At 43.2% G+C, this 23,878-nt stretch overlaps 1 protein-coding gene across 2 annotated transcripts in view; it reads left to right on the forward strand.

Moving 5' to 3' along the window:
* The window catches only part of LOC147112803 (neuroendocrine convertase 1-like), a 294,716-nt gene that overhangs the window by 166,560 nt on the left and 104,278 nt on the right, over window positions 1–23,878 (forward strand). For both annotated transcript variants that reach the window (XM_085996239.1, XM_085996240.1), the window contains exon 3: window positions 12,744–12,862. In XM_085996239.1, the coding sequence (XP_085852365.1) occupies window positions 12,744–12,862 (119 nt within the window). The remainder of the gene's footprint in view (window positions 1–12,743; window positions 12,863–23,878) is intronic.

A 23,878-nucleotide genomic window follows, 5' to 3' on the forward strand; every position in this document is an offset into this window, starting at 1 on the left:
CTTAAAAAGGTACAATTGCATTCTTCCTGCAAAAGTTTGCAAATATATCTAAATATTCAATTCAATGCCAATGTTACCAGCTCAGGATTAATAAATATGCAAATGAACTGCCAGCTACCAGGACTACAGCAGTAAAACAGAGGCGTTTCCTTAAACTCTGGAGGAATCAAGCCCCTTACCATTCACAGCATGTTGGATGCACCAGGTACCTGAGAGCTTTACGCTGCGCTCCTGGGCTCCATGATGAAACTATGCTGTGCACAACGCTGCAGCGTCTGACAGCAGGTTTCCGTGTGGGGCCTTGCACCAGGTAAGTGCGAATTCTTTTTGGAGATCGGCGGCGCACTCCGTAGCTACGCCACTGACCGCAGTTTCGGGGCATTTGGCTTTAAGTGGGAACAGCAGCCCTTTCAGAGCTGCAACTGTTTGGATTCTACTCCACCCTGGTAGCTCCTGAGAAAAGTCCTGCCCTCTCTAATAATGCACTTGTTGTGAGAATGCAGCAGTCCTGACACCATCTCAGTTGGGACCACTGAATCATCTCTTACATCTAAATTGTGAGTGAATTCTGGTATAGTACAACCAATAGTTTGAAAACAAGCATAGTAAGGTACGCTTACACACAACGTTCAATTTAAGACTTTACTTTGGCTTCTCATTTTAAAATGTGAGGGGGCGGGTGGGGACAGCCGGAGATTCTAGGGGGGGGGGGGTGTGGCTGGCAGGGCAGGGTTAAAATTCCCCCCATAAATTCCAGAGGTTGAAATTCCGCTGGTGGAAAATTTGGATTGTGCCCTCTTTGGGGCGATAACTTCGCCCGGGGCACTACTTTTAGCGCCCTGAAAAAGTTAGCGCCCCCGCTCCTGAAATTCAATGGTAGCGCCCCAAGCAGGAGGCGGGGCGCTACTGGAAGCACTCCCCCTCCCTCCTCGGGTGCTCCCATTGAATATCACGGTGCTACGTGCAGCAGCGCCATGCGCTGATTAAAGGGGAGGGGCCTTGCGCAGCACACACTGGGGCCCTGCTGGTCCACCAGGGAGCGGGGTGCCGGCAAAAGAGATCGGCACTCAAGGAGTGCCAGGCTGCCAAATCGTGGCCGGCACCCTGCAGCAGGGGGCGAGAGGGGGCAGGTGCTGGCAGGCGGCCCCCAAAAAAATGGCGGTCCAGCACCTCCCCTTTAATTATCGCTGCCCCGGCCAAAAAAATGCCTTCCTGACCCTGTCAGACATAGCATCCGGCAGTAGGTCAGGGGGCGCGAGCCAAGTGTGCGGCCGGGGCGCTGTGCACGGTGATGATTTCATTGCCGGAGGCGCAGCGCCACAGGATGCTGCCGGCTACCGCCGCCGCTAATCTCCTGCTGAATTTTGCAGGAGGCATTAGCGGCACCGCGCCCGTTGGGAGGCGCAAAGCAACCAAATTTTTCCCCCGCCGAGTCTTATTCTTGCCGCACTGGTTAATGCGATTGTCTAAATTCTTTTGTGCACAATTTTAACAAAACTGATAACACATTTAAAATAAATAGGTTAAATACTTAAAATAGTTCTCTGAGGAATTTTACACAAGCATATTAACTAGTGGGCTTAAAACAGTGCTCACTGGATATTCACATCTGAGTGTTTTAAGAAAGTGAAACCTACTTTACACTGGTTGGGTTATGTTTAAAAATATATATGTGCAGTTGAAGCATCATGTTTCGAAATTGCTGCCTTTTTGGGTTTTGCTGGGGGTTTAGATTTTTCTTCTTCGCTGACATTGTTGGAAGTCATTCGTCTCTCACAGGAACATCCACAGATTTGCCTTTCACCTCTACGTCTGATTGAGGGTACCTCAGGCACAAGGACAAACAGAACACAGGCGGCAAGTGAAAGGCTGTCTTTATTCATTTTAAAGGCAAACATTTCCTCTTCATTGGTACAGCTCTGCGATGTGTCTCTTCATCTGCTTCTGCCGCGCAGTGCGATTGGCGGACATGCCATGATAGATTAGAGTGCTGCTTTCTCGCTGATGTTATTTCTTCTCCTGTATAGTGGGAGTTTGTTTGCTCTGGATTTAAGGTTTTAAGCTCAATCTCGGCTGAGTTGTTACAAACCATAGTTAGCTTCTCTTTGCACACCGCAGTACAGAGGTTTGAGAACATCATAGAGTTGTGGTGGGGGGGGCGGGGAGGTTACGGTGAAGTCCCTATATCTTCAACTTCTATACTAGTTATTTATTTTTGTCTCCCAAAATAGAGTCATATTAGTTGGAGGCTTTCAGATTCATTCATGTGAGTCACATCAAAGGATTTTTTCCCCCACCTAATCCTTTGTTTAGAAATCACTTTGTCCAAAGGGTGTTTGCTCAGTCAGAGTGATAGGCCTTGCCTTACAGCTTATTTTATAGCTCTAGTTCAAACCCAATCTTTCTCTCACAAACCTACACTATATATATATATGAAAGTCTTTTAACTATCAGGGAAGTGGACTGTCAATTTAACTGCTTAACAGAATTGTGTGAGAAAGAATTACAGGCCTTGTGTCGAGGATGCTGTAAAGTTTTGTGAAAGCGCGGTTCTCTAGGAAGCAGTTCAGGGAAGTCTGTTTGACAGCAAAGCATTTCTACTGCTGCTCCGACCCAAAAGAGTTGGCATCAAACTTGTAAAATAACAGTCGACGTTCTAACTGGTCAATGCCCGTACAAATGTTCCAGTCCTAAATGTCTGACCCTTACCTGCTGGGGCTGTTACTGAAATCCCCTTCTAAGCAAAATCAGAAACCTGACGTGGTAAGAACAGGTTATTCTGGTAATACACCATGTCAAATGACTTAACATTTTAGTCATGCATCCTCTCTTCCTGTAGAAAAAGTGACATTTCTCCGAAACTCAACCCAGTAATAATAAAATTGTGCCATTGATTTAGGGCTAGCCACCTTACTGTTTATATGTGTTTTAAAAGGTCTATTTTAATCAGTGATTTAAAAAAAAATTAATACTGCAATAATTAAAGTTAATAAGTAGATTTCTGCTAAATATTTCTCCTTCTGGAATTACACAATTCTCCCCTCCAGTAATATCAAGATTACAGAAGATTCTAGAAGCCTTATCTTACCAGACAGAGTTTTCAATAAGCTGCCAGAAGAGAGAGAGAGAGAATGCACGGATATATATTTGTAATATCTGGGATGATGAGGTTATGAACAAACCATTCAGCAGCCCTCTGTGGTCTGCAATCCTAAATGACAGATCATTGGTGAAACCACCAGCAACATCTTGCCAATTCCTCCTCCCACCCCCAATCCCCCCCACGTCTTTGATTATCCTAGCACCAGCTTTTGAATGCAGCTTTGATGACAAGTGAAAGTAGCTGAGCAGGTGGCCTCTGGCTTCTCATTTGCCTGGCTGATACAGAATTAATTGTGTGTGCTCCCTGAATTTGTTAGGGAGGGTATGATGAGAATAAAGGTTGGGCAAAAGATTTAGGTGTCAGTCAGAGGCATGCATTGTCTTCTTAGAAAAAGGGTATTTGCGCATGGGAGAGGGAGAGGGGAAAAGTGAAGCAAAAAAGGATTTGAGAGAACGGAGGAGGGTAAATGATGCCATAAAGCAAAGGGAGAAAATATCATTTCGTTTTGTAGAAATGTCACTTTCTCTACGGCAAGGGAGCCTGACTAAAATGTTACGTCATTTGACATGATGCTTTATCAGAATAACCTGTTTTTACCACATCAGGTTTCTCATTTTGCTTAGGAGAGAGGTTCAGTAACAGTGCTGGCAAGCATTGACCAGTTAGATCATGACCTTGTGTTTTTTTTACAAGTTTGGATATAAACCAAATAAGAAAATTTTTTAATTTTAGAATTACTTTACCCATTTGCCCTGGTCATTTTTCAGGTAATAATGCTCAACATTGTGCTGAAACTATATTTTAAAGGGTAATGCTTGTCTATGTAAATATTTTTTACTTTGTTTCAATCATAGAATAAATCACAGAATCATACAGCACAGAAGGAGACTATTCAGTCCATTATGCCATGCCAGCTCTTTGAAAGAGCCATCCAATTAGCCCCACTCCCATGGTCTTTCCCCATAACCCTGCAAAGTTTTCCTTTTCACGTATGTATCCAATTCCCTTTTGAAAGTTACTATTGAATCTGTGGTTTTCACCACCCTTTCAGGCAGTGCATTCCAGACCACATGTTCCACATACATTGTACTGACAACTGAATGAGTAAAACATTTAATTTAATATTCAAAGGGGGAAAAATACGTTCGTGACTATTTTGGGTCGCTAGCATTGCCTGGGCGCTAAATTTAGCGCCCGGCAAAAAATAGCGCTGGTGATCGGTAACTTCAATTTTAGCACCCCAGGAGGGAGGGAGGTGGAGCGCTAATTCAAGCGCTCCCCTTCCTTCTTAGAGCGTTAACCCTAAATATCGGGGCGGTGCATTTTGCAGTGCTACGCACTGGGCCACGTAGTGCTGTCGCATGGAAGGGCCCTTTCCCTCATTAAAGGGGAGGGCCCAAGCCCACAACTCTACGAGGCCCTACCTGGACCACCGGGGAGCGGGATGCCGTGCCAGCAGCCTGGCACACAAGAGGAGTGCCGGGCTACCAAAGCGCGGCATGGACCCCGCGTTCAAAGAAGCAACGGGTCACGACAAGTAAGTCGGACGATTTTTTTTCCCCGCCTGCCACCTCCCCTTTAGTTAGCGCCCCTCAAGCCTCCTGCCGCTCCGTTCCCGCCTCCTGAATCGGTCGCTGTCGTCACCTGGCACAGATTCAGGGGGTGCAGGCCAATTTTGCAGGCGGGGCGAAACTGGGGCGCTGCGCACGGGATTACTTGCGCAGCGGAACGGCGCGCTACCGGTTACTGCCGCCGCTAAACTCCCGCTGAATTTAGCGGGAGTCATTAGCAACGTCGTGCCCGGGCGAAGAGTTGTTTGTGCCCCAGGGGCGCTAACGAGAGGTGCAAATGCACCGAATTTCTAAACTGTTTGACTGTAAAGTGGTATTTCTTGAGTTTTCATTCCCAGCAGGCTCTGTACCAGGAAATGGTAAAATCGTAAAATTACCCTTTGAAAGTTACACAAAAATTGGGCATATTAAAGATTGAAAATCTGAGTCTATTGAAAAAGGGCATACGTTACATGTGTTATTGAGTTACATTTCTATTTAAAGAAAGATTTGTGATTTTAAAAAGGATCAGCATAGTTCTAATCTCAAAGGTATGGCTACAATATGGACTGGTATATTTATTTTGACAATGAGATGCCTTTTTTGTTTTAAAAAAGCATTTTCTTTATTAAAAAATGTTTTGGAGAACATCTGTTGTTAGGGAGGGACAGGTGCTGGAAGAGCCCAGTATTATTATATCATGATGGCCTGAGACACCAGTAATGCCATGGTGTATCCCAGCGCAATTTCCATCACACCACCATTTGTTTGTAAATCCACAAAAAAAACAAAGGTTGCTGAACACTTTTCCATGAAAACAATGAACCTTTAAATGTATTCTCCCCATGCCATGTAATCCTTAGTTGGGCAGATAGCCTGATTCCAGGGCTCTGCTGGCCATACTCTGAAACCAGATGCCAGTAGATGCTAAAGAGGGATTTGGGAGACACCCTCTTTCCCATGTGTCTTTCCCTTGCTGTATGGAAGTGTCCAGCCTCCTACTGACCCTTTTTCACAGTGATGTAGAGGATTGCAGCTGTGAATATGCTTCATTTCCCTCCATGTGCAGTTTGTCATGGTTCCAATATACTGGGCTATCAAGCCACAGGGTCTTATTGTGAGTAGAACACGCAACAAATTTTCCAATCTTCCACACCAGTCAATATTCTATCTTCCTGTCCCTTCTTCCTCCCAGTGTTGCCCCTCCTTTACAGATGTAATTACTGTCTGTTCTAATCATTTATCATCTTTTACCTGCTCCAGATTCTGCTGCACCTCATTCTTAACAAACTCTAATACCTACTTATGGTACCATATCAGTATGCCCACAAAACACATCAAACCAACAGATGTGCCACTCCTGCCCTCATATACCACACACCCACCTCACCCACAACTGTATCCCAGTTGGCAATACATTATTGATACCTACTAAAAGGAACTAAAGCTGATTCCATTATCTATTTTGCTTCTCCACAATGACCACCCTATTGTTTACTCTGATGTGCAGCCACTACCACATTTTCTCACTTCCAGTGTTACCAGTTTATGCCTACCTCTTTTCTTATGCTTGTTCCATCTCTTCACACTGTGATCATTTCCCTGTCTTCCACTTGCTGCTCCCACTATCCATTGAAGTCTGTTTTCTGAACCATCAACTTTGTGTTCCTCAAAATTCCATTTTTTACCTGCATCTACATTTACATCTACACTCTGATCAACATCACCAACACAACTTCCTACACGTGAATTCCTTCACCACTGGTGTGAAGGCTAGCTGTAGCACAACAGTCCTCCCATATAATGCACAAATGCTAAGTGTTCTGGTTAACCCCAGTCATTGCCTCCAGCCTTTTGCTCTATTTTGTAATAGTTTGTATATGGTTAATGGCCACAGCGGTCATATAATCAGACCAAACTGGAAGCACCATACTTTCTACTTCCCTTATTACAGAATCTTGTCCATAAGCTGCAGACTGTCCTCCAACTGTACTTGCCCCATGCTTTTCTCTCCCTGTTTGCCAACTTAATTTCATACAGATGCTGTAGATAGATATTCTCCTCCTACTACAAGCTAGGCATGCCTCACAACTTCTTTCCTCAGTCACAAACATCTGTTTCCCTTCAGCTTCAATTTCATCCCTGCCAACTGCCACAACTCTTCCAACCCTCTTCCTTCTCGCAATAACACTGTCAAGTTGTCCATGAATTTCTCAGCATTAACAGCTCTATTTGTGGTCACTCCCTTCAGCACCATTTGCATAGCTGTTCCAAGTAATGGTGAGATGCTATATCCCATTAGCATCTTCATTTTAAGCTTTTACCATTTGTTGTGCGCTTTTTTCATAAAGTATATAACCTGAAGCTGTTCATAGAACTTGCTCAACATCTGTCCCACAACTGGGATTTTCCACTTCAGCAATTCTGGTCCTGAATTCTGCACCATGATTTTCTGACCATTCAGTTTAATAGTTGGAAAATCACCGGCTCAGGGCATGGAATTTCCTGATGTGCAAGGAGTACTAAAGTGGAAAATTCAGGCCCACATGCTCTTATACCCAGAAAAACCTGAGTGCAACCTCATGCACTTTGTGTGGGATTAAATATAAACATAGAAACATAGAAATATAGAAGATAGGAGCAGGAGTAGGCCATTCGGCCCCTCGAGCCTGCGCCGCCATTTAATGAGATCATGGCTGATCATCCAAATTCAGTACCCTGTCCCTGCTTACTCCCCATATCCCTTGATCCATTTAGCCTTAAGAAATATATCTAACTCCTTCTTGAATATATTTAATGAATTGGCCTCAACTGCCTTCTGTGGTAGAGAACTCCACAGGTTCACCACTCTCTGGGTGAAGAAATTCCTCCTCATCTCTGTCCTAAATGGCTTACCCCTTATCTTTAGACTAACCCCTGGTTCTGGACTCCCCCGCCATCGGGAACATCCTTCCTGCATCTAGTCTGTCTAGCCCTGTTAGAATTTTATAAGTTTCAATGAGATCCCCTCTCATTCTTCTAAATTCCAGCGAGTATAAGCCCAATCGACCCAACCTCTCCTCATACGTCATTCCTGCCATCCCAGGTATCGGTCTGGTGAATCTTCGCTGCACTCCCTCCATGGCAAGAACATCCTTCCTCAGATAAGGCGACAAAACTGCACACAATACTCAAGGTGTGGTCTCACCAAGGCCCTGTACAACTGCAGCAAGACATCCTTGCTCCTGTACTCGAATCCTCTCACTATGAAGGCCAACATACCATTTGCCTTCTTAACCGCCTGCTGCACCTGCATGCTTACCTTCAGTGACTGGTGCACAAGGACACCCAGGTCTCGTTGCACTTCCCCTTCTCCCAATCTATTGCCGTTCAGATAATAATCTGCCTTCCTGTTTTTGCCACCAAAGTGGATAACCTCGCATTTATCCACATTATACTGCATCTGCCATGCATCTGCCCAATCACCTAACCTGTCCAAATCATACTGGAGTTTCTCGGCATCCTCCTCACAGCACACACGCCTACCCAGCTTTGTGTCGTCTGCAAATTTGGAGATATTACATCTAGTTCCCTCGTCTAGATCATTAATATATATTGTGAATAGCTGGGGTCCTAGCACCGATCCCTGCGGTACCCCGCTAGTCACTTCCTGCCACTCGGAAAAAGACCCGTTTATTCCAACTCTTTGCTTCCTGTCTGCCAGCCAGTTCTCTATCCAAGTCAGTACCTTACCCCCAATCCCATGTGTTTTAACTTTACATGCTAATCTCTTATGCGGGACCTTATCGAAAGCCTTCTGAAACTCCAAATACACCACATCCACTGGTTCTCCCTTATCTATTCTACCAGTTACATCCTCAAAAAATTCCAGTAGATTAGTCAAGCACAATTTACCTTTTGTAAATCCATGTTGACTTTGTCCGATCCTGTCACTGTTTTCCAAGTGCTCTGCTATTACATCTTTTATAATGGACTCTAGCATTTTCCCCACTACTGATGTCAGGCTTACCGGTCTATAATTCCCCATTTTCTCTCTACCACCTTTTTTGAATAGTGGGGTAACATTAGCTACCCTCCAATCCATGGGAACTTTTCCAGAGTCTATAAAATTTTGGAAGAACATCCGTCAAAAACATCCACACAGTATCTACATCTTTACTTTTCTCGTTTGTTTGTGCTCTCCCGGAGTACCTAAGCATGTTCCTAACTACCTAAATAGATAAATTTCCTAGGAGTCCTTTTTTGGGGTGTAGACAGTTTGGGCTAGATTTTCCTGGAGCCGTCAGGCGGGGTTTCAGGCGTGTGGGGGGGGGAAATCCCGAATTTGCGGGTCCCGACACCATCCTGCCCAAAACCCCGCCCCACGTAAGTTTCAGGGGCGGCAGGTACCCGCCCCGCACTGGGACCTGCCGAAACCAGGTGGGAAGGGATTAGTGCCAATTAACTGCCTGTTAACAGATAGTTAACAGGCAGTTTTTAGCCTAATCCCTATTTTGAGGGGTTTCGTGTGGGATTCCCGACGGCTCCAAACCACGCCAGGTTAGAGCAGGCGGGCCGTCGGGTTGAAGGACTTGGAGGGGTCGCGATGTCAGCGCTCAGGTGAGTGATGGGTGCATGAATGCAAAGGTAAGTGTGTTTGGTGTGTCTAAAGTGTGTAAAGAACTTTTACTTACCTTTACTTACCTTAAAAGCCTTTCTTCCTGTAGCCGTCGGGAGCGCATCACTCACCCGGCACTTAAAGCTGAATGGCTGCGATCTGTGAAAAGTGACAGCCTTCAGCTTTGAGTGCTGGTAAGTGTTCCAACTGAGTCTGTGCAGAATGACTCATGGTAGAACTCAGACTGTCAGTGTTTCACAGCTTCAAACAGCTGTGAAACACTGATAATTCATCTGTCAACACCTCTTGACAGATGAAATTTCAGTCTGTGATGTCACTTGTTGCCGGGTGGCCCTTAATTGGCCTGCTGAGCCCGCTGGGCGGGCTCAACAAGGTCAATCAAGGGAAAATCGCGTGGATTGGCCGGATGTCGATGTAGGCGGGTCAAAAACCCAAAAGTTGAAGTCCCGCCTTCTTCCCAACAGGTTCGGGAAAATCTACCCCTTTCTGTCAAATGCCAGTTTCTCACAACCTCACTCATTTGCCACAGCACCTTCACAATTCACCACAAGCCTTTGGCTTCTCTTAAGCAATTTGTAGGCCATTGCATTTTGACCTTGAGAACTTCACACTCTATTATTCTTTACAAAGTCTGTCATCACTTGCCGTCTTAGTTCACCTTTTGTCAACGCCTGGTACTGTTGGTCTTAAAAATTCCATGATCATATCCAACTGCTGACTCCTTGAACTGTCGCTGTCTAGTTGACCACCTTTTCTCTTTCTTTCCTTTTTCAAATGGCAATGAACCTCCCCAGACAAATACAAATTGCTTCAAATAGTCCTCTGGAACAGGCTTTTCTATTTTATTTAACATTTTATTCATCTCAATAAGGTCTCTCTCATTCACATCTTTTCAAGGATTAAATATCAAATTTTTTCGAACCTTCTCTGATACTGTGGCTCTTCTTTGCACTCCTTCCACAGCTTGGATGTTTTCCTTCTGCCTTAGTGATCAGAATTGAACATACTATTGAATGTGTAGCCTTATCAGAGCACTATATAGCTTCTGCATAACACCTTGAGACTTATGTTCTACTGATTTGGCAATAGAGCTTAGTATTCTGTTGGTGTTGTGATTACTGCCTGCGGTAACTGGACATGGTGGTCCTGATCTTTCACATACTGTGATCCCAACAGTTGCACCAGGATCTGCCTGCTAGTGCACTTCATTGCTGACTCCCACTGGACTTTGCAAGGCAAATGCCACTTGGGTCACTTATTTGGCACTTGCTTGACTCATGTGCCAGGTTCCAGGAGATTCTTTTCTGAAAAAAAATTATTGTCCTCTAAAGGGGTGCAAGCTTGATGGAGCCCACCTTTGTCGTTATGGAGACCACTGCATCACATCTTTCTTGGCGCTCGATGTAGGGGAGCCACTGATATGCAGGTCTCCATCCACGGCCAGCAATGTGTACTCCCAACTCTGCCCTGCCATTTGCCTTGTAAGAGGCAGGCAGAATATATGAAATGGCAGAGACCTGGGGGGTGAAATTGGGTGCCTATGCGCCCCCCGGGGGCACTAATGGGGTGCAAATGGCTTTACGACCGGGCGCGGCGCTGACATCGACTCCCGCCATATTCGGCAGGATTTTAGTGGTGGCGCAATAACGTGTGCCCCGATCTCCTTTGCCCGGAGATCGTGACGTCATTGCTGTGCGCATTGCCCCGGTAGCGTCCCGGACCCGAACTTGACTTCCACTCCCTGCAACAGCGCCGGGTGAAAACACCGACAGCTGCAGGAGGCGTGCATCGGGCGGCCGGCCATTTCAGGGGCAATGATTAAAGGCGAGGTGGCCGAGGTAAGTAAAAAAAAATTACCTTTGTTGTTCTGCTTTTTATCGCGGGTTCCTGCCCGCGATCGATCAGCACTGCACTTTGCTTGAGTGCCGGGTTGATGGCGCTGGAACATGGCTGCCTTGGTGGTCCAGGTAGGTAATTTTTCTATTGCAGAGCCTGCAGCGATGGCCCTTCCCTTTAAGGGAGGGAAGGAGCCTTTGAATGTGGCAGCGCTGCACGGCCCAGTGTGCAGCACTGCTGAACTCTCCGCCCCACCTGCTGCTGATTGCGCTCCAAGAAGGAGCGTTTGATTTAGTGTTCCGCTTCCTTCTTGGAGCGTAAAACCGAATTTTTTTAAAGTTTAGAATCATTAGCGCCTGGCACTAATTTTCCGAACTCATAAAATTTAGCGCCCCAAACGGGGCTGTAATGAATTTCTCCCCCCTGATATTTAACTGGCCGTCCCCCATTTCATTGGGGGTTCCACTGGTAAAACCCCGTGGAATGTCAGGACCAGATGTGTTAAATGTACTATAAGTCCCAGATCTCTTTCAGCCTCTATCCTATCTAACTCAACACCATTCTTTAAGTAATGTCCCCCAGTTTTCTCCAAATGGGTAAGACATTGTACTTATCTGCATTGAATTTTATTGGCTATAGTTCTGTTCACTTGTAAAGTATTGTTTAGGTATTTCTGCAGTCCCTTGGCTGCTTCATCAAGCTTGGCTGCTTCCTCTGGTTTAGTATTTTCTGCAGATCTGAGTAACTTATATTGTGAACCTTAATGCTTTCTGAATCCAGATCGTTTATACATAGACCAGGGAGGCCAGCACTGATTTCTGGGGCACTCCATTTAGTACTTCGCCCCAGTCTGAAATCACTCTCCTAAGTACCTGTTACTTCTTGTCTTTCATCTAATCCCTTATACACCTTCAAGTGTACCCATTGCCTTAAGCATGTGTAGGAGTCTTTAATGTGGGACTTTATCAAAGATTTTCTGGAAGTCCGGATATATGACATTTCTGGGCTTTTCAATGTCCATTGGAGATGCCTCAAAATAGTCAAGGAGATTCACTGGAAATTCAATGCTCCATCCATTATGCTTTATTTGGAATTCACAGTCAATTTCAAGTGTGTTGGCTAGGAGAAGGGTTAAGTAGCCATAACTGCACAAGCCAGCATTATTTATAAACCTTTGTTGTTAAAATCTATAAGTTTGTCTTTAAATAGGCTAAAAATAGCCATTAACGCCATTTCTCCAGGGTAGGGTTTCCGCTGACCTGGAGAAATGCCAAAGTTATGACGATAGATCAAGAGAACTCCATGGAAATTCTCCTCTAAGATGTTTAACTAAAATCCCAGCAATGACAAAGCAACATTAATACATACACTTGAATAGGTAATTATTTTTAATGTGTCCAGAAGTGATGCAGAAACAATTGGTGATGGTCAGTTTGGGGAATCTGTTTAGCCTGTAGAATGATCCTGAACGTTTGTCAAGAGTGTTTTGTTCTGCCTCTTAGTAAGCAAATGCTGTTTTCTCATGAAATTAAACATCTGTCGATGACAAATGAATAAAAGAATGTGCAAGATACCAAACAAAAAAACACCATGATGATTTTTTTTTTCATAGTTCATTTGCTTTTTTGTCCTCCAGAGCTTGTAAAAAATGAAGACAAGATCCCAAGCGTTGTCTCTGATGTCATTGACTCCAAAGAAAAATCTGACGACCCATTGGTGTTTAATGACCCTTACTGGCCCATGCAATGGGAACTGGTGAGTTTCCTACAAATGCAATTTTAATACTTTATAAATATTTTAAAAAATGCTATTGTCTTCTATACTTCAGAGCAACAATATTGTGCCACTTATTTAAATATCATCGATCTTCCTTTAAAAAATTCTCTTTCTGGGCATTCTGTGCTTTCGGTAGAAACCTTTTATTGCTTATTCTATCAGTTTTATGAAATATTATCTGCTGGGTGACCTTTCAATTTTTTTTTACCTTATCAGTTTTTACAGTTTCCACTGATTATTCATGAACTGCAACATCTGAAAAGTCAAACAATATTCGTATGGCATTGGTAAGGGTGGCAGAGTATGTGAAATTAGTTAACAGAAAATGGCAGCAGATCCAGAATGCAGTGTCCTGAATCATTGAACTCCCTGCTGTGAGTAAGGGCAGGCAATTTTCTCTCAGTCTCTACTGAAGAGAGTAGGAGAAGAATTAAAAAAAAACACTATTATTTTGGCAAATTATTAAAGAAAAGGCTTTTAAGAAAGGAGAGTCAGATAAAGGAGATAAAAATGAAATGGGGAAATAAAGATAAAAACAAGAAATGGAATTTTAGAGAAAGAGATTAAATGGGGAAGAGGGCTTAAATCAGGAAAATTAGAGATCAAGTAGGGAAACAATAAAGAATTAAATTGCAAAACAAAGGGAGAATGAAAGTGTTGAAGTGGGAAATAAGGAGCAAGACATAGGGAATAAAAACATAAATAAAGTGAGAGCAAATAAAAAGGAAATCAATGGCAGGAAGGAGAGATAAGAGGAAAATAAAATCAGAAATGAAATTGTATTGAATTGGGATGGAAAAGCTCGGAATCAGTGAAGGAGAGATTAAAGAAGAAAAAAGAAAGAGACAAAAATAGAAAGCACAACAGCAAACTGCACAGTTTTAACTTGGTAGCTATAGGGGGCAATGCAGCCTCGGCTGTGGTGCAAGATTTGAGACTCTGTGCTATGCCATATAAAACCTGGATACTTTACAGCTGTATTAATTGGGGAACTTTGAAATGAACACATTGTACTTGTGCTCTACCAGCAGAGTGTTGTAGGATATCCTGGGCAAAAAAGGAACAGAATTTATTGCTTTTTAATGACAAAAGACTTGCAATAAAATACATTATAATAATTGTTGAATGTCATTGTTTAAGATTTTAGTTAAGATTTTGTTAAGAAGGATCATGATTTCTTTAAGTATGACACACCAAGGAAGCTATAACTATTGGATTATATATTGTATCTCACTAATTAGTATATCTGTTGTTTAACAAATTGATATATGGGAGGAAGTTTTCTACTTGAATGCCAAACGCGCGTGATATCAGCGTTGTGCCCCCACCCCCTGCCCCGGCGCCCGGCCAACGTGGCAGTCGGGAGGTCGGAACCGTTTTCAGGTTCGGTCCTTATTAACATTTTCCGGCGAGCTGCAGGTGCCCAACAGTGCTCCGCTGCAGCTCGTCGGTTTCCTACGGCGGGTATAGCACGCAGCCGGGCATAAGGTATGGCCTCTCAACAATCGGAGAAAGTGGGACTGGCATCCACCATGCATGCTCTGCCCATTTCTCCACCAAATTTACAATGGGAAGGGGAGGGGGGTCCTACAACAGGCATAGGACCCCAATTTGCATAGTTAAACTGTGTCCCGCCTGTTCTGGGCAGAAGTGCTGGACACCTATTTGAAGACCTGCTGAAAATCGATTCAGGCAGGCAAATGGGTGTAACAAGGTCCCCAGCAGATTTTCCTCTGCAGGTGAACCATTTTTCAGGTGAGAAACAGGCAGCTGGCAATTGAAAATCCCATGATGTTCAGTAGCATTATGCAGTGGAAATACTAAACCTAAACTGGTATTTTATTCATAAAATATGTACTTTAGGATTAGTTTTTCCTCTACTTGCATTTACAATGATATAATTTATAATGCATTAAGTTCCCTTTGATGAGTGTATTGTTTGTACAATAATGCACCCTTGGAATTGTTTTGGCACAGGATGACGCCAAGAATTGAAGCAGATCCTGGTGTACCAAAACCAAATGAACATACAAATGTGAGCTGAATATTACTTCAGCTTCTGGATAGCTCTGTTGTGCGTTTAATAAAATTATTGAATTTCTTTCCAGTTGTGTGCTGTAATTCGCAGCAGGAGCCTTGATGATCTGATGGTGAATTAAACCATGTGATTATCAGAAATAAAAAGAGACAATTCTAGAAATGCACAGCGTGTTTGTAAGCATTTGAACATAGAAAAGATAGGTTGAAACTTTGGGTAGTGTTCTTTCATCATAAGGGAACTCTGCTCATACAGTTCACCTGCCTTTTCTATTTTGTGTATTTCCAGCATTATCTGTTTTTACTTTGAGATTGCCAGCATTTGCAATTTTCTTTTTCTTTTTCGTTCTACTGTGTACAGTGATTAGACTCTTTAACTCATATTCTAATGAGGCACTGAATGTGCATATTAGAGGGTTCATCACAATAGTAATTAATTTAACACAAAATGAAACTGAATTCTAACAAAATCACTGGCATGATAAAAAAAAGTTCTGGTTTGTATATACAAACGTGCAAGATTGTTATTGCCATTAGATTATAAATTTTAAGCAAAGATCAGAGAATGGCTATCAACTCCTCAAGGTTTGTTTCCATGGGGTAGATTTTGACTACGTGCGATAGTGTAAAACGGGTGACAGCGAGTTGGCAGCCTGTTTTCCATCTCTCCCGATTTTTACTTCCATTGAAATCAACAAAAATAAAAATGGGGCGAGATGTGAAACGGGCAGCCGACTCGCTGTCACCCGTTTTACACTATCGTGCAAAGTCAAGCTCTACCCCCATAGTTATAGACAGATTTTATGAAATAGCACTCAAAACACAGTGTTTCACAGGACAAGGATGCTTATTGGAAGTTTGGCTGCGGACGGCAGTGTGTCCCACACTATTTCCCATTCATTTCTACTCAATAATGTTGCTTGGTTCATTGCATTTGAGTTTATTTTATGGTGGGTAGACTGTTTCTGTCAGTGTCAACCATGACACCTGCCATTGACTTAAAAACTCCTCAAATAGAATAACTTACCCCACTCCGCACCAGAAGCTGCATTTGAACAAATATAAATATATACATAAAATAACATAGAATGCAATTTGTTTCAAGGAAGTATTCCATCTTTGCTTTGAGATGGTAATGATGATAAACTGCCTGAGCTTTATAGTTTACATTCTCATCTGAACCTCTCGATGTGCTATTGCCTCAAACAGACTCAAGCCTACGTGTTGTCCTATATATACACATTGAAGTGTGGCTTTTTGCTGTGGGTGTTTGATGGCATTTCACAGTTTAGATTCAACCTCAGCTTTGCAACCCACTGTTTTCCTGCACTGTTTCAGTTAGATTACCTTAAGCAAAGCTTGCTTCAGTGGCTAAATAGCACTCAAAATCTAAAATGATCACAAGCCCACTATTGTGTATGCCAGCAACATAGTGGTCATGGTCAGCACGTCTCAAGATTTGTAAATGAAAGACTGCATTAGCCAGGTGATACACTTCACCTCCATACAGATAGCTAGGCTGAAAATGGAAAAAAGATGATTTTAATGAGACTAATAGTTATTGTCCCAAAGCGTTATTTTAAACGTTACTTATATAAACAAAATTTTGTGCAAGGAAGAGTGAGCTACCCTTTTTATGTAAGGTGTGGGATGACTTAACAACACACTTGTCTATTCCTTTAAGTCGTGAGCTACAATGTCATCTATACCTGTTACTTAAAGTGGTATCTGACATTTTCTGATGTGTAACTTTTATTATACACTGATGAGATTTTATTAGTAGAGAAACAACAGCAGAAAACACACCACAGTGTCTCTCTTCATCTCCCTCTTTGCTCCCTTTTTCATTTACCTTTGTCTCTTTTCCTGATCTTCAATTTTCCCTTTTATTGCAGGAAGTATTGTATCAAATTTTGCCTTCCCACTGTAATTATGGTCTGACAAATTATTCACTATCAGAACATTCATGTAAACATGTCAGTAAAAATGTTATAGAATGTTATGGCATATAGCAGCATATAGTATATAACAGAGCAATAGAGTGTAGTACAGCACAGTGCAGTACAGTAATTCACAATCCAGCACAGCACAGAGCAGACTGGATAATACAGTATAACACACCACAGTCAGTAGCATTGCACGTTGCAATGTAGATGATTGTTCTGGAGTTCACTTGTCATGTGGTGGAATTCCAATTCTGGATAATAGAAATGAATTGATTTTTAGTTACTGTTTCCTATTCAGTAATACTCTCTGAAATAATAAGGCACTAATGGGTTCTTTAGGATCCAATAGGATGGATATTCATGAGTGCTCCAGGATCAAGAGTTAAATGAATAAGTAATGGTTTTGTATCATTGAATTAAATATACATTTTTATTATTAAAAAAAACTTTTTCTTTCAAAAGCATTTTCTCCTTCAGATCCTCCTGGCCAGGTGTGCCCTGTACTCCAAACTAATGGACAAACATACAGATCTCAGTAGGCTCTAAAATGCCCCAGTTTAAATTGTGCACAATCTGTATGGGTTGTCAAAGTACAAACTATCCTTCCCTTCCATCTGCTCAATGCTGTACCTAACAACTTGAGAAAGATCATTATCTAGAGGAAGAGACGCAATGTGAACGTCTGTTAAGGCTGGCATTTGTTGCTAGGTCTCCAGTCCATGTCACAATACACTAAATCGTTGTGACAATGAGGCACTTTTTGATTAATTTTAGCATCAATTTTAGATAAAAAATTGCACAATTGAGGCTTCTTCCTCTTATTGATTTTCATTGCAAACATTTGGATATAAGAATGCATTACTTTGTGTAAAAAAATATATAAGCTGTTCCTAGGAAACATAGTTATGTAGAGATCGCTGCATGATTAAACAAAATAGGGGCCCTATTAAAATTGAATCTGACCACACGTTGTCAGAGATTTCAGTGCTTAGCTGTTTTAATGGGACAGACATTCCAGACTAGCATGAATGTAAGCTAGAAGGCCTAGCATAGAAAAAAATAATCTCTCCTCTTTTTAATGACAGTGGAAAGAATCACAACTAAGCTGGACTGTCCATCTCTGTGTAGGTTCAAATAAATTTCAAATAAAATAGCTGGTTTAGACATGTACTCTTGTGGGATTATTTAAAAAGAAATACCATCTCCCAGTGCTTGAACTTGTGGAATAAAGTACTCATTATATGTAGTTGTGGTGGAAGCCACAGCAGCTGGTAAATATGATGCCACAGTGTGTCAGTAATCAAGTTAGACACTTGCGTTGGCAATCTGGTTTGGTGTAGGACAGGCAGTTCGTTTTTGGCAAGAGATAAGAGGGTGGTAAATGGGCACAATTAAAATCATATATTTAAGGAAATAAGAATATAGACCTGCCATTGAATGGATGTGCAAGGAGATATACAAGCTGATTTTAACTTTTGGCATGGCAGAAAACTGGCATTAGCATATCGGCTGCTCATCATAGACCCTGCCCGATTTTCTTTTCCACTCCCTCCAGCACTGCACTCATTGGTATTTGCAGGATCTTTTTATTTACATGGGCCTGGCGGGCACCCGCAGCACTATGGATGCATCTCCCCTGCCCACTTGTCCCATATGGCCAGAAAATCTGGCAGCTGCCCATGGTGTATTGATTTGTATGTGGGTTCAATGACGACACATTCATGAAAGAGAATGACTTTTTATCTAAAGTATGTTCAACTCAGTTAACAGCATTACAGGAGACACCATCTTAGAGATCCATCTAAAACAAAACTAAAACTAAACTCTGCCTCTGTCACATGCCCTCTGCTGGTCAGGCATAAATAATCAAGCAGGCAAATATGCTGGTAAGGCATCATAATCAAACAGGCAAATACCATCACTATTTGCTGATATCATTACACATGGGTGCCTAGGTCTTCCCTCCAACATCCTATAGTGCCCCCCCCCCCAGCCTCCTGGGTAAAGAGGGCAATCCCAATTTTTGTAAAAGAAAATTACAATTGTAATTACCATTTTAAATTTTTTAATGTTATTTTACAAAGGTACAAGTATCATTAAGTAGACAAACCAAAGTAAGAAATTAAACAGGGTTCCAATTGATGTATTTTATTTATACAATTCAGGCAGCAAGTCTTCATGGATGGTTTCATTTGGATACATCGTTCTTTATGCTGTATCTCATCCATAGCTGGATTCATCTGTTATTTCCTCTTGCGTTTGTACTATTCAGCTTGACAAATAAGAGGCTGTTTAGCGGCTGAGTCCATCTTAAACCTAGGGCCATGTATTTCCTTGAGGCCTGGGCATAACTGGCCATATTTGGGGAGTAATCCAGGAAGACAAGCTAAGGTGAGAAATGGGCAGAATTGAATAATGCCAGGTTTACCTTCCCAAAGCTCAATACTGATCATTTCCTCTGAAGACGAGGTTGGGTGATTCTTTTGTCTTCCCCCAGAAGCCTGATATAACAAAAGGAGGATGGCCAGCATCCGTTAAAATTCACACTGCTCCTATTACTTTTGCCCTGAATGTACTGGGCACCAACAAAAAATCGGCGTTCAGTACAGTTGAGCGATGGAAGTGGGACCCACAGGCGTATTCCAGGTTGGGCTCATGGCCTGAATACTCAAAGAGCAAACTTTTGGCAAGGAGGAGATTAAAAGGGCCAATTTCAAACTTACCCAAATTCTTGAAGCTGGTTCTACCGGCTTTGTCCTCAGGTGGCAGGCAAGGGCTGTATTTTTCTGCCCTCTACCCCTAGCTGGTCTCAAGGTGAAACAATACTCTCACTGGTGCTGCCTGTGTTATGCAAATTGCCTGAATCTGGAAAATCCAGCGGGGTCAAGCTTCTCGGTCAATAGTGGGGTACAATTCCTGCTCCTCCATTGTTATGACAATAGAGCAGGATTGTGGATATTCAGCCTCGTTAGATGCAAATATTATCCCATCAGTCTATTGGTGGAATGACTTAATTCCCTGATAGTCCAGTGATAGAGTTAGTGCCTGATTCTTGGTGGTTCAGTGGTGATGTACCCATCAGATCACTGGTGGTCTAATAGAGGCGGAATATGCATCTGAACACTGGCGATATATTGAGGTACAGTATGTGTCTAATCACTGCTTTAGCAAGTTGGAGTGTGTGTCTGATCACTGGCGATCTAGTCAGGTGGAGTATGTGTCTGATCACTGGTGATCTAGTCAGGCGGAGTGTGTGTCTGATCACTGGTGATCTAGTCAGGCGGAGTGTGTGTCTGATCACTGGTGTCCAGCGAGGTATGTGTGTCTGATCACTGTGGTTTAGCCAGGCAGGATGTGTGTCTGATCTCTGTGGTTTAGCCAGGCAGGATGTGTGTCTGATCACTGTGGTTTAGCCAGGCAGGATGTGTGTCTGATCTCTGTGGTTTAGCCAGGCAGGATGTGTGTCTGATCACTGTGGTTTAGCCAGGCAGGATGTGTGTCTGATCTCTGTGGTTTAGCCAGGCAGGATGTGTGTCTGATCTCTGTGGTTTAGCCAGGCAGGATGTGTGTCTGATCTCTGTGGTTTAGCCAGGCAGGATGTGTGTCTGATCACTGTGGTTTAGCCAGGCAGGATGTGTGTCTGATCTCTGTGGTTTAGCCAGGCAGGATGTGTGTCTGACCACTGTGGTTTAGCCAGGCAGGATGTGTGTCTGATTAGTGGAGATACAGTGATTGTGTGCTCTGCTATGACATTCTTAAAAATATCTAATTGTTGGTAGTCTTCTGATGGAATGTATATATGATCCTTTTTTAAGAAAAATGCATGCACGTAAATATTATATAAATTAATCGTGATAGCTTATTGTTGAGGAATGGATTCTCTCAGTCTAGTGGCAGAGTCCACAGCTGCACGTGGTAATTAAGTATTGAATATGTATTGAAGGATCTCTGGCAAACATAGTCTAGCCAGTCTGTTGGGCTGATAGAAGGTAGGTAGACATGTAGATACTCATGTTCTCTGGCAGTTTAGGAAGGTTAACACACTGGCTATATTATGAGAAATGAATACTCATCCTTATTAGTGCAGTCACATCAAGACTACAGTTACATGGTTTTTTAATGTTAACATAATTTATTAATATACACAGGGCATTTTGTTCCTCTGTATATTGCAGTGAAATAATATCCAATACCTGTTTTTTTTATTCGTTTATGGGATCAGGGCGTCGCTGGCAATGCCAGCATTTATTGCCCATTCCTAGTTGCCCTTGAGAAGGTGGTGGTGAGCCGGCTTCTTGAACTGCTGCAGTCCGTGTGGTGATGGTACTCCCACAGTACTGTTAGGTAGGGAGTTCCAGGATTTTGACCCAGCGACGATGAAGGATCGGCGATATACTTCTAAGTCAGGATGGTGTGTGACTTGGAGGGGAACTTGGACGTGGTGGTGTTCCCATGCACCTGCTGCCCTTGTCCTTCTAGGTGGAAGAGGTCACGGGTTTGGGAGGTGCTGCTGAAGAAGCCTTGGCAAGTTGCTGCAGTGCATCTTGTAGATGGTACACACTGCAGCCACGGTACACCGGTGGTGGAGGGAGTGAATGTTTAAGGTGGTGGATGGGGTGCCAATCAAGCGGGCTGCTTTGTCCTGGATGGTGTCGAGCTTCTTGAGTGCTGTTGGAGCTGCGCTCATCCAGGCAAGTGGAGAGTATTCCATCACACTCCTTACTTGTGCCTTGTAGATGGTGGAAAGGCTTTGGGGAGTCAGGAGGTGAGACACTCGCCGCACAATACCTAGCCTTTGACCTGCTCTTGTTGCCAAAGTATTTATGTGGCTGGTCCAGTTAAGTTTCTGGTTAATGCTGACCCTCAGGATGTTGATAGTGGGGGATTCGGCGATGGTAATGCCATTGAAGGGGAGGTGGTTAGACTCTCGCTTGTTGGAGATAGTCATTGCCTGGCACTTCCGTGGCGCAAATGTTACCTGCCACTTATCAGCCCAAGCCTGAACGTCGTCCAGGTCTTGTTGCATGCGTGCATGGACTGCTTCATTATCTGTGGAGTTGTGAATGGCGCTAAACACTGTGCAGTCATCAGCGAACATCCCCATTTCTGTCGTTATGTTGGAGGGAAGGTCATTGATGAAGCAGCTGAAGATGGTTGGGCCTAGGACACTGCCCTGAGGAACTCCTGCAGCGATGTCCTAGGGCTGTGATGATTGACATTCAACCACCACAACCATCTTCCTTTGTGCTAGGTATGACTCCAGCCAGTGGAGCATTTACCCCCTGATTCCCATTGACTTCAGTTTGACTAGGGCTCCTTGATGCCAGACTCGGTCAAATGCTGCCTTGATGTCAAAGACATTCACTCTCACCTCACCTCTGGAATTCAGCTGCTTTGTCCATGTTTGGACCAAGGCTGTAATGAGGTCAGTAGCCGAGTGGTATTGGCAGAACACAAACTGGGCATCAGTGTGCAGGTTATTGGTGAGTAAGTGCCACTTGATAGCATTCTCGATGACACCTTCCATCACTTTGCTGATGATTGAGAGTATACTGATGGGGCGGTAATTGGCTGGGTTGGTTTAGTCCTGCTTTTTGTGGACAGGACATACCTGGGCAGTTTTCCACATTGTCGGATAGATGCCAATGTTGTAGCTGTACTGGAACAGCTTGGCTAGAGGCGCAGCTAGTTCTGGAGCACAAGTCTTCAGCACGATAGACGGGATGTTGTCGGGGCCCATAGCCTTTGCTGTATCCAGTGTGCTCAGCCGTTTCTTGATATCACGTGGAGTGAATCGAATTGGCTGAAGAATGGCTTCTGTGATGGTGGGGACCTCGGGAGTAGGCCGATATGGATCATCCACTCAGCACTTCTGGCTGAAGTTAGTTGCAAACGCTTCCGCCTTGTCTTTTGCACTCACGTGCTGGGCTCCACCATCATTTAGGATGGGGATATTCTTGAAGCCTCCTCCTCCCGTTAGTTGTTTAATGGTCCACCACCATTCACAACTGGATGTGGCAGGACTGCAGAGCTTTGATCTGATCCGTTGATTGTGGGATCGCTTAGCCCTGTCTATAGCATGCTGCTTCCGCTTTTTAGCATGCACGTAGTCCTGTGTTGCAGCTTCCCCAGGTTGGCACCTCATTTTTAGATACGCCTGGTGCTGCTCCTGGCATGCTCTTCTACATTCATTGTTGAACCAGGGTTGTTCCCCTGGCTTGGTGGTAATAGTAGCTCAAATTATATGGTACTATAATAGTTCAGTTTAAATCAGGTGTTTCAATCATGGAGCCATCCATCTATCGCTGTGGTGGCACTGTCTCGGAAAAGGAATAAGTTTGCTGCAATGGAACCCATTGTTTGTCTCCCACAAACTTTATCTTTACACGCTGATTGAGAGTGTTTCAAGGATTTGATAAAACCTGCTGAGATTCGCTCATTTTTCAATTGCATCTCACTCCCTTGATGTTACTCCCTTGTAAAACATCACACTTGTCTATGCATTATTTTATACATCCCTAATATGGTTACAATTGTACTCTCCAAATTTCACAAAATAGTACTTAAATGTTAGGCAACAAAGTCATAGTTTTGAGAGCCTACTGTTATAATTTGAATGTTGAATCACCCAAATGTTCTGTGTTTTTCAGATTGCTATACCATGCAGTTTTACATTATTTCATATCATTTGGGTGTTTTATTTTGTCTTTTGAGATTACATAGTTTATTTTACATAATTTAATCTATTGTGAGTCTAATATTACTTCAACTTAGCGAGAAGGAAGCATAATATAAATATGGGCAAAACCTATTCTTGGCCCCTACCTCTTCCTCATTTTCATTCTGCCACTTGACAACATCAACCGAATACATGGGGTCATGTTCCACATGTATATTGGAGACACCCAGTTCTACCTCTCCACCACCTCGTTCGACCCCTCCACTGCTTCTGTGTTGTCAGACTGCTTTACCGACATCCATTACATTAATCATTGATTGATTGATCACTTTG

Source organism: Somniosus microcephalus, chromosome 9, assembly GCF_052327205.1.
Source record: "Somniosus microcephalus isolate GS21.2 chromosome 9, FLI_Smic_1.0, whole genome shotgun sequence".
Classification (NCBI taxonomy): domain Eukaryota; kingdom Metazoa; phylum Chordata; class Chondrichthyes; order Squaliformes; family Somniosidae; genus Somniosus; species Somniosus microcephalus.